We start from the raw sequence: 12,027 nt of genomic DNA on the forward strand, positions 1-12,027 counted from the left end.
TGTAATGCGTTTTATGTCATGCGTGATGGCCAACAAGGTACAGCTTACATTATGGAACGCAGCACCAGGGGGTGAGATGAGTGATGCTATGTGAGAGGGAGACTCACAAACTGTAATTATAATAAGGAATTCCCATCTCGGTCACAGTGATAGTGGAATGATGTGTGCCTGTACCCCAAAAAGGGTGATAATCACAGAACACCCAGTAATTCATATGACGGCATGTGCCAGGCTGCAAAGGCTTTCAATGAGTAAAAAGACGCCAAAATCGCTAGAATGGTAATTAGTGACATAAGCTGTAGCCATGCACCATTTTATTTATTTATTTAGAGGCAGAGATATGGCCTAATGCTAAAAAAATACACCGGATGAAGGAGGAAGGAAGCCGAAGAGAAATCAAGGCTGACAACCTCAGCAGAAACAACACAGCCTTTAAAACATCCAAATTCCACCTACTTCTACGGTCCCAAGAAAGCCAACATTTTTAGCAGGACTTCACACAAGCCTCTTTCAAGCCGCAGAAGGCTGTCAAAAGCAGACAATCACCAGTCGGACAATCATCAGTCGGACGGGTCTTATTCGGATTGTGGTTCAGACCCCAACCAGGCTAGTACCCTGCACATGGAAGGGTGAGTGACAAAGCGCTTGGTAGGTTTTTGCCCTGAGAGCGCAAGAGCAAATTGAGCTGCCTAGTGTTGCCTTGCTGGCATTACCCCTCCATGCAAGCCCAATATTTTACTTGGCGTCCCAGGCAGCCTTGTTTATTCTAGCTAACATGAGGAAACCTCTGCATGACCTTTAGGAATTTTCTCCCAGAAATGTTCACCTTCATTATTAATAGGGAATGACATATCAGGGTAAAAAAGACACAATTGAAGAAATAAGACTTACACTGCTTCCATTATTTTGTCTAGGAGAGCATCATGGCACAGATTTGTAGTTCTCAACTTCTTCAATCTTGGCACTGCTCTTTTCTGATCCAACAAGTGTATGCAGTTCATTTTGAAGATGGTGGAATAAGTGTGTAGAAATACCGTTTATCAGAGGGGGAATATGCTGCAATAGGAGCAAGTGCCCTCACACACCTGTATGCGTGTCATGCTTCATCTACGGGCAAGCTCCTTGTTGGGCCAGCACTGCAATGCCCAACGGGCACCCACATGAGGGCACTTTACCACAGATCTTTTCATAGAACTTTTGGATCATTATATAGAGTAAGGAGCTTTTCTACTGGACCTAACCGCTCCTGCGGCCCCGATATAACTGCTCTTCTCTGACCCGAGAGCCTTGTGAAAAACACTTTTTATGCGTCTCCACAAGTTAACTTTACTTCTGATCTCCAATGTCTTGAGGAGTATCCTGATCGGCTCAGAGAATCGTCACTATCTAATCATTGAAGGAAAAGGTAGGTATAACACTAATTTTGTTGCCTTGTATAATTTCCCTGTTAGTTATGAATGAGCTTTCTGATAACCTGTTATATGTATATGTTTGTATTAGGGTGTAGGCGAAACAGGGCACATTCTACCAATAACTTCCAGATGTGTAAAGGACATATTAGGAAGATGGCAATTTCTTTTTTTTTCATATTCCTGCCCTATCTCATATTTTTCTCAAGTTGGACGACCACATAAAGTTGGGAATATATAGAAGAATAAGACTATCTTTTTGTTGCGATTAAGGGATTTTCATCAGAATAGTGCCATTCTGCTTCTACCACTTTCAACAGTTCTGACACCAAATAAAAAACCTTGGTATGAAAACCCCTGAAATCTGCAGCATAAATTTACTATAAATACACAGATACTAACCTTTACGTAATGAATCAATACCAGGGAACCACCCAATAAGAATAACCTAGAACTTTAAAGTACTCTATTTATGTTTCACTGGAATTGTCTTTTTATGTTCTTATCAATATACTTATCTCCTCGTTGTCTGATTGTAATGTTTCCTTTTATCTGCTCCTTATAAGAAATATATATTTCCTCACCTGGCTTCATCCCCTGTGAGGAGAATATAGTCATTCTGAATCCTAAATCTGAAAGCTTTTTTCTATAGAACTCTGCTGTCCTTTTTTGTTCTAGTCTGATTTATGAAGCTCTCAAAAAGAATAAAAAAGGAATTTGTATCTGAATTCAACTTCATCTCCTTATACCCTGTTGCATTATTTTTTCCAGTGATGCCATTCAATTTATTTTCTGCAATGCTCTCTGTTAGAAATGGGATTTCTGGTTGGCTAGGGCTTGCGCCTAATCCAGGCAGAAACCACCACTCTAGTCTGGGCAAGGGAGTTACAAGCTGAAGATAACCCCTGCTCACCCCCCTTGGTAGCTTGGCACAAGCATGCAGGCCTATCCCAGAGGCAATGTGTAAAGCTCAACACACACACACACAGCAGCAACACACTAGGCACACCACAAAAGAAACTCCACACAATGTTATATAAAAAATAGCCTTTGTATTATCCAAAACACATTAGAATCATAATGACACATATACACTGTGCCAACTGGCACTGGGCAATATTCACAGTGGATTATATACATGACGGGGCCAATCGGGCCACTGTCAGAACCGTCAAAAGCACAAGTAGTAAAAATATCAAAACCAGTAACTACTGGCAAAATACTGTACTCCGCATTATCACATTAGCATTTGGGCATAATTATCAGCATAACCACATTATGCAATCTCTATAGGCATAAACACATTATGCATAAACATCCTAAGCATAAACACATTATGTCATAGGCATCACAGTAGGCATAGACACATTAGGAATAAACCACATTAGGAATAAACACATTATGCCTAAGACATGAGTACTGCACCCCAGTACCACCGATAAAGTGCACACAGCACCTTAGCATACACACTGAAATTATCCCAGGCCAACTGGCCTTCTGTGGGGCTCAAATGCCCTTTGTCCAAAATGTCAGGGCACGACCCCAGGGCAATCTAAGTGCCCTTTTGCTGCCAAAGCAAAGTGCACAATGAGCTGGGGCAGAGGAGCGTATCTCACTCCTATATCCTTATGAAAACAAAATGCCCCCATGGTGCAGCTGCCCACTCTATCTCGTGGTGCAGCTGGAAATTAGGCCTGGCACCACTATGCCTTTTGAGCCCCACTCCGGGACTCTTAAATACGAACTTGCCCCCACTGTGCAGCTGACCGCAACTACAGCACAGCTGAGGAACTTCGCACCAACAGGCACTGTACTGCGCCCAAAAAGAACTCAGCCCCCAGCGAGCTCCGTTCACGGGGCTCCTCCTGGTGCATCTCTGTGCACCAGCTCTGCTGCGCATGGAGTCCTCGTGGCTATGGACGAACCCCTCCTCCGCATCCTCACTCACCCGGCGCTTGCCAGGCTCCTCCAGTCTCCTCCAACGGGGAGGAGGCTCGGCAGCGTCTTTCGTCAGAGCAGGAGCGCGGGGCTTCTTCTTTTCTACACTGGAGGTCCCGCCTACCATCCACACGCGGGGCTCTCTCCGGCCACGGTGGCGAGAGCCCCGCCTCGGTGCAGGCAACCTTTTCCTGATTGCTGCTTCCGGGGCTTTATATCACGACCCCAACCAGGCAAGATGCCTGACTTCCGGGCCTCGGCGGTGCCTTTCGGCAGCTCCTGTCTTCGAGGCAAAGTGCTGGGTGAGCTCTTGCCGTAAAATAAAACACTAATGCAGTGTAGGCTCCCGCTGTGTAACACAAAATGCGGGGTGGGCTCCTGCCATAAAAAACGAAATGGGGGGTGGGCTCCCGCCTCCAAGCCAGCAATGCGGGGGAATCACCACAACGGGATTCCCACCGACAATAAAGGTGCAGCGCTCACGAGGCGCTGTGCCCCCAACAGTCCCAGGGCAAAGGCTGGGCTCAGGCAGGCCATCACACAGGGCCCTCCAGCAGGGAGGCAGTCCCTTATTTCCTCCTGTGGCACAGCAGCAACAAGTCACAAGGAAGCACACGAAGCACAACCTTTTCATGGGGTCACAGCCCCGATATTTATACACCTCAACTGGTTCTGGGATGTGTGGAGCTATTTGTTTACAGTGCTCCCACCCTCTTTTGTCAGGTTGAGGCTCTGTCATCAGACACACCACAGGGGGCGGAGCCAGCATTCACCTAGGCAGGCACAGACCGATTCAGGGTCAGGTAACTACTCCTCCCACTACTCCAACAGCAGATCTCCCATTCAGCCTAGCGCTGACTCACCCTGCCCTCCCTGGAGCCACACACACCTCACCAGCTCCTGTCACTCCAAAGCCAGACATGCAATCCACATCAGGCAGGCAGCCACATAGCACACAGAAATGCCAACTTCTAGAAGTGGCATTTCTAAAATAGGTATAATAAATCTGCGCACACCATTGCGCAGCATTTACTATTACTATACCAACCATACCAAACTTGACCATGCTGCTCCTTTCATATCAGGTATTACCACTGAAACACTTATCAGGGAATCCCCAATGCATTCCTATGAGAGGGCAGCCTCACAGCAGTGAGAAATCAAAATAGCGGTTTGTCACTACCAGGACATGTCACGCACTTAAGGTACATGTCCTACCTTTTACCTACAATGCACCCTGCCCATGGGGCTAGCTGGGACCTACCTTAGGGGTGACTGACAAGCAGTAAACAGGGGGTCACAGACGTTAAACACACTTTAGGTATCATGGCAGTAACACTGCACGCACAGGCCCTGCAATGGCAGAGGCTTGAGACAGGTTTGAAAGGCTACTTTGGTGGGTGGCGCAATCAGCGCTGCAAGCCCACCAGTAGCATTTAATTTACTGGCCCTGGGTATCTGAGATACCACTTTACAAGGGACTGACAGGTAAATTAAATATGCCAAACAGGTGTAGACCAATCTTTACCATATTTACCACAGAGAGCACACGCACTTTACACTGGACAGCAGTGCCAAAGTGCCCAGAGTCCTAGAACCACTAACACCATGTCAGAAAAAAGGCTAGGAGGAAATCAAAAAGTTCAGTGATGATCCTGCAAAAAGGGCCAAGTCCAACGCTCTCTAATTATTACTATGCACTAATCTGGTAACACAGAGTTAAATAAGAGTTCGAATAGCCATCTTTGTGAGATCTGCGTCTAGTTTTTCCGTCCAATGTGACTAATGTAATCCACTTAATACAGTTTTAAAATAGATAGACGTATTTAATTTGGATATTTGTCTTTTAATTCATGTTACTGATATCAACACTATCTCTTCAGCAATGACAAAGATCAATTGTCTTGTGATGTCGGTTTTCTATGTCACTTCTTATGATGTCACATGCGAATTAGAGGGGCCTCACATCTTCCCTTTCACCCAGGGCCCCACAAGTCCTAGGACCGGCCCTGCACACACCAACACCCCCTCCCACCCCAACAAACAACTTGGGACACCAACGTGAAGGATGTGAGCTTAGTGATTCAGGTGAGTTGGGGGAGATGCGGAAATGTGATCAGAGGCAAGTCACTGCTTTGATGCAGCCAACCAGGAACTGACCTGTGAAAGGTGGCCCCTGCTGCCTCATTTTATTTACCAGCTGGGACGAGGGTGACACATTTATTTCCGTCCAGGGCACTATCCAAGCAAGGGCCGGCTCTCGCATTGATGCGGATGTTGGTGATGTGCAAATAGTATATGGTCGCTAGCTGGTTCATGCAGTAGCGTTTAAAAATCTGATATGCATTCTTATCCGTATTTTATTGCACTGTGAATATCGGCACATTTTCTGAAGACGCTATATTTAGAACTAGTGTGTTTTGAAGGGCAAGACGTTGTATATCTAGGCTTATTAGTCAATCTGCTTTAGTATGAAGCCTCATTCCTTGTAATCAGCTTAAACCATTGATTTACCATGTTAGCTAAATCCCCTTCCATTTTGCTTGGATAGAATCTGTTTGCTTTCCGTGTTGCCTGGCGATGGATCGTTGCGTGCTGAAAAGCTATGTCTCCCGAACATACAGTGTTTCACCCTAAGGTTTTTTTTAATTAATTACCAGGTGGTGTCTGTGTCTGCGTTGGATTCATGGGGCTGTTTGACAGGCTTGCAGGATGGCTTGGCCTGAAAAAGAAAGAGGTTCACGTTTTGTGTCTTGGTTTGGACAACAGCGGTAAAACTACGATCATCAATAAACTTAAACCTTCAAACGTAAGTATCCTTTTCTTGGGGTGGGGAAGGGGGTGTATATATATGGATGTTTAACGTATTCGAAGATGAGCATATACTCCCAGGTTATATAGATCACTATGTCTTTATTCATGTAATGCAAACAACATACTTGTCTTTTCCACGACGATATCCACTTTGCAAAAATGTTTGTGCTGGGTGCCTAGAGGGAGTGATTAATTGCGTTTCGTTAAAAGCTGTGTGATTTAGTTTGTATGCACGCTGGAGGCTGAAAAACAGTTTTCGTTTTTTTACAAACGAGGTAGCCTGTATGAAAACGGGTATTCCCTTACAGTTGGTAGGGTTGTGAAGCTAAGAGATGTAAAAGACGGCTGTTGGTTCTACGTGACCATACACGATGTCCAAGGACATTATTCCCCATTCTTTTAGTTGATTGGAGTATGAGTATCCTAACCAGCCACATTTGCAGTTCTCTTCTTATCAATGCCGGTGTGCTAGTCTAGGATCTGAGCCTAGAGACATTTTAAGGCTAGGTCAAGTGGGCAATTGCACAGGGCCCCCTACCTTCTAAGGGCCTTCCTACTAAACTGCACAGGATAGTCAAAAGACTTCTTCTGTTGCGGTCTTTATCTTAACATTCTCCCTCTTTGGCTAGCTTCTGCATCTGTTTCTCTCTACCTATCCCTACATTACCACTCTTTCTGTACACCTGTTTTTCTCTGCCTCACCTGCCTCTTGCTGGGTCATATCGCCCCCATCCGTTAACACTACACTTTACTTATTTCTGTACTTCTCTTTTGTCCTTCCTTTAACATACTGTTATCTCGGTTTGTCTAACTTGTCTCTCAACCTCACCCCTACATCATCTTTCTTTTCTTCATTGTCTGTATCTACTTCTCTCTCTTATTGTATATCACCTCTCAGCACCTTGCGAATCACTGAAAGCACCCTATGCCTTTCTTTCTAAGTCTCTTCTTATCTTATTGATTAATTCCTTTCTCCTTACTTCGCCTCACCTCCTCTAATTCATCTAATCTTATAGAGACTTCTGACTGCAGATTCTGTACCATAAAATATTCCCCAAGCATCAGACTGGATCCGTAGAATCTTGAGCACTGCCTCTGCGTGCTGTTAGGTGATGGCAATCGCTGCGTGTCAGTGTTGTCCACGCTGGATGTGATGTGTCAGTGCCTATATAAGTGTATAGGCGCCACCCTGCATGCTGACATCAGTTATTTTCTTTCCACGCCATCAGCACAGATCTGGAAGAGCAACCTCAGTCATTTTTTGGCTGCTTTTTGACAGCTTTTTTGTCAATGCTTTTTCAGCTTACGCTCCCAGTGTACCTTAGGGATGTCGTCTAAGAAACATGTGAGGTTTAAACCCTGTGGGGCCTGCCACAGGCAGATGTAGAACCCCCACCTGATTGGCTTGTGGTGCCGGGAGCCGGACCACAGCTCCAAGGCCTGTTCTGACTGCCTTGTGGTGAACCCCCACAGGGGTCCAGGAGTAACAATTGAAGCTCCTTGTCACTCTGCAATGGATGACTTCACACCACTCTAGGTCCCGGTCACATGGAAGGTCCTGGACCCGCTGTTGCAGTCGTTCCTGACGATCGTCGTCGAGGTCAAAATCTTTGTCGGGTAAGTTCCACAGGAAGAAGAAGGTCACAAATTTGAAGCAATCTTCGACTTCCCTGCACCCGTCCAAGTCATCGGATGAAGCGTAGAGCAAGTCTAGGCTGAATATAGCTGGTGTGAAGAGCATGCTGATCCCAGTGGTCTGAATACCTCGCCAGACACTGGCCTGTTCTTTCCCCGAGTGTGGCTACAGCTGAAGGGTCTACATTTGCCATGGTGGAGCAGAGATCAGCTGAGGTCCTGGACCTCATGCTGCCCTTGATGACGGCCAAGATCAATGTCTTAACAGAAGTGCTTCAACCCGAGGTAGCCTCCATGAAACATCTCCTTCACTTGAATGAAGTGGTCACTGATACCCTACTTTAGGCTTGCAGAGGTGCCCGTGTGCACAGGGTGATTTGACGCCACCACCACTCCACTCCTAGGGATTCAGCTTTCCTCAGCCAGCTCCCCCCCCCCCCCCCCCCACCCTGAAAGTCTGGTTGTGCAGGACTCCATGTCCAAGGTTAACCGCGGCACGTTCACTACTGTACCACTGGATAAAGAATCCAAGATGCTGGACACCTTTGGTTAGAGGATTTTCTCTTCCACCAGCCTTGCACTGCTGTCTGTGAACACCGTGTTACTCTTGGGCCGGTATTCCCATACATTGTGGGACTTGGTTGCCTAAGGGCTGCCCATGGTCTTGAAGGAGGCCCAAGCCATCCTGCCCCAGGCTGTTGCGGATGACAGGGATGCTTCAAAGTTCACAATACGCTGCACACTGGACACAATTGACTTGTTAAGTAGATCGATTGTTTCATCGGTGGCACTCCGTCGCAGCACCTGGCTGAAATCAAATGACTAATTAGGGGATGTCCAGGCTTCCCTTATGGACATGTGCTTTGACGACCCTCGCCTGTTCTGCATCAAGACAGATTGAGCACTTGACCCCTTCAAGAAGAGCAGAGCCACCACCTGGTCATTGGGACTTTCCATGGCCCCTTGCCAGTTGCGTCCATTTCCACCCACCTACCACATCCAACAGACTCCCCAGTCCATTCCTGGCCAAGGCTCCCATAACTCTTGTGGGACCCAAAGCCAGAGATCTGCCAAATCTACCACCTCTCCGGCTGCCGCAGACACCAAATCTCTTTAACTTGCCCTTGCAACATCACAAGCAACTGGTTGGCAGCAGGTTCCAGCACCACCTGCCCCTTCCATTCCATAACTTTGGACAAGTGGGTGCTCCAAATTCACAGAAACCACTCCTCCTATGCCACCATCCTCACATCGGCTGACCGAGGATCCACAGTGGCCACCGAGATTGTACCAGCATCAGAAGTAGGTTGGTGTTGGTATTCCTGCCACTTTCTGGTGCCGACGCAGAGCTGAGGCCTCCATCCTATTCTTGATCTGCACCCTCTTACCTACTTCCTAGAGAAAGAGAAATACAAGATGCTTATGTTAGCACAGGTCCGGTCTGCCCTATATCTTGGAGACAGGATTGTAGCACTGGACCTGCAGATTGCATATTTCCATATACCCATCCTGCCAACCCACAGAAGTTACCTGTGGTTCATGTTGAGCCACAAGTACATTCAGTTTGCTGTGCACCCCTTTTGGCTTCACTCTTCCCCTTGGGTGTTCACAAAAGTGATGGCGGTGGTCACAATCCATCTGTGGAGGTCAGGGATTTCACTTTTCTATTAGCTTGGTGATTGCCTGTTAAAGGCAGGCTCACTCAAAGCAGGTGTCATCGACCTTCAGACTATGGCGGACCTCCTGCATTCACTAGGGTTCACTATCAATATCGTGATGGAATGTGCCAAACTGGCCAAAAAGGAAAACGTTTTTGAATTTGAAGACACACTCTTTCTCCAGATATACTGCACTTCAGTGGTGATGATTTTTTACCTTAGTGTAGCTGGGCTCTATGTATTTGAGAAAATAAATGTCTTGGACACCAATAATACCTTCAAGACCAAGATAACATTTTGGAAACTGTACATTGACAATGTACTTTGGATATGGGAGGGTCAGGAAACCTCTTTCAAACAATTCCTAGACCGGCTCAACGGCTGTGACATTAACCTCAAATTCACCCACACCATAAGCACCACGGAAATTACCTTCTTGGATGTCACCATTTTTTATGATAACAACAGACTACAGAGAAAGACCTACTACAAACCAACAGCCAAAAACGCGTTACTGAAGTTTGACAGTTTTCACCCCAGGGCCCTGAGAGAAAACATACCTTATGGTCAATTGATACGACTAAGTAGAAACTGTAGCAGAATGGAAGACTTCCACACGCAGGCCAGGGACCTCTCAAAAAATTAAGGATTAGGAACTACCCGGAAAAGATCATCAGAACCACTAGAAAAAGAGCTTGAAACCAGAATAGAGACACATTATTGGAAGACTACCAAAGGAGGGAAACCCAGCCACCCCTTAATTGTGTTACCACCTACAATTCCATCTCTAACGAGGTAACCAAAATCATAAACAAACACTGTCTGACCTTACAAACAGGCATATTCAATTGGGATAGGCCCCTTTTTTCTTTTAAAAGAGATGGAAGTCTGAAAGATCAATTGGTCTCAACCTGTCCTAATAAGATTAAACTACAAACCACAGTCCTGAATACTTGGGGACTATTGAACATGTGACCACAATTCAAAGGAGAAGGGGACAAGGAGCTAATTGAAAGAGGTCCTGCACCAGTACTCCTAAAGGTAATGATAATTACTAATGGGGGTACCAGTTCCTAAAAGGGAGTGGAAAGGTTGTAGACTATTGTGGTTGCAAGATAGGGCAGTGAGTCTCCAAGAACAAGGTATGAGTGTGAGTGAATGAGGAGAGATACTCCTGTGTCTGTTGTGCCCTCACACACCCTTGCGAGTGTAAAGCATAATCATTGGGCACTGCTCCTCGTGGGGGTGTCGCTGCAGTCCCTCAAAGGCCCTCAAAGAGGGCTCTTTGATGGAGATCTTTTTAGGAGTTGCCACAGTTGTGCATGTGGGTGTGTGGGCCAAGCGAAGGTTGTGAGTGAGAATAAAATAACCCTTTGGTACCCCAATATATTTATTAGAGGGTCCTCGGGTAAGGTTAAAATATGAATGGGATGGAGATGCTCTTTATGCTGGTAGAGGGGGGGAAAAACAAATAGATCCCCACTTCTCTCTACCTGTGTGACATGTAGTGCAGTGTGTTTAAAATTGAGTGGTCGACATGTTTTGCGCTATCTAATGGTCCCTAATGGATCCCAGAGCGCTTCTTCAGGACCGTGAATGTAAGTGTAAAAAGGGGAGGAGTAGGGAAAAGGACACCCTATAATCCTACCGTGCCTACTATGAGGATATCAGATGTCTTAAAGAGCAATGTCTTATTCGTATGCTCTAGTTCAAAACCTATTAGAGACAAGGGAAAAACACAGGGGAAAAAAAGTGGGGGTTAGAAAGAGAACACTGCAAGAGTCAATATATTGGCAATGGGAGGAGGTATACTACACTCAGCGTATCATGTGTGGTGAATGCCAGATCCATGCAGACTAATCATTAAAAGCAACACAGGCAGTGTTGATTCCAGGTGGTGCTGTATAATCAAAGTTAATGTGACAAGAGAGAGGAATGGTAGTGCTCTAAGTGGGCCCTAATAGGCAGCATGCAGAGCCAAGGGCATTATACAGGGTAGTAGTCTAGTGGGCCAGGCGGCGCGAGCCGCATGCTGACCCAATGTTATCCATAAAGAAGGTATAGACATAATGGTATCCGCCTTTAAAGTAGAATGTGACTCGGTGGTTATTCTTTACATGATGACTTCTGAACATAACCGGACATTATCCTTGTGGAAATGATATCTCCTTCATCGTTTTCAGGGAGATTCACCTTTCTGACAATGGTCCTGTGCTTTTAAATGTAAACATTATTTGGCATGAAGCCATCATCCCGAGTAGAGAGCTCTTTAAGAGTCTTGCCCTGTATCTGATTAGGAACTGTATAGGGGGTGTAGGATCCTGTGCAGACATGAAACCTATTCAGCATGACTTGGCAGTTGCACATATAGGTGAGATTGTTACCTCACACCAGGATTATGGTTAAGAATGGTTTAAAACGCCTAGAAGGGACTTTGCCCTTTGAACTAATGGGACGAGATGCTCTACAGCTGTGACGTCACTGTGCTCCAGACGCAGGTTGACGCCTCCTCACATCACCGCCAATATACACACAATGACTGGAGACCCGGCAATGCCATGATCCCAGAAGGG

At 46.1% G+C, this 12,027-nt stretch overlaps 1 protein-coding gene across 1 annotated transcript in view; it reads left to right on the forward strand.

Moving 5' to 3' along the window:
* The window catches only part of ARL6 (ARF like GTPase 6), a 632,324-nt gene that overhangs the window by 161,666 nt on the left and 458,631 nt on the right, over positions 1 to 12,027 (forward strand). Inside the window, exon 2 of the mRNA XM_086922390.1 lies at positions 6,008 to 6,156. Within this exon, the coding sequence (XP_086778516.1) occupies positions 6,034 to 6,156 (123 nt within the window). The 5' untranslated portion in view covers positions 6,008 to 6,033. The remainder of the gene's footprint in view (positions 1 to 6,007; positions 6,157 to 12,027) is intronic.

The sequence above is a fragment of the Lissotriton vulgaris genome, chromosome 5, assembly GCF_964263255.1.
Source record: "Lissotriton vulgaris chromosome 5, aLisVul1.2, whole genome shotgun sequence".
Classification (NCBI taxonomy): Eukaryota; Metazoa; Chordata; class Amphibia; order Caudata; family Salamandridae; genus Lissotriton; species Lissotriton vulgaris.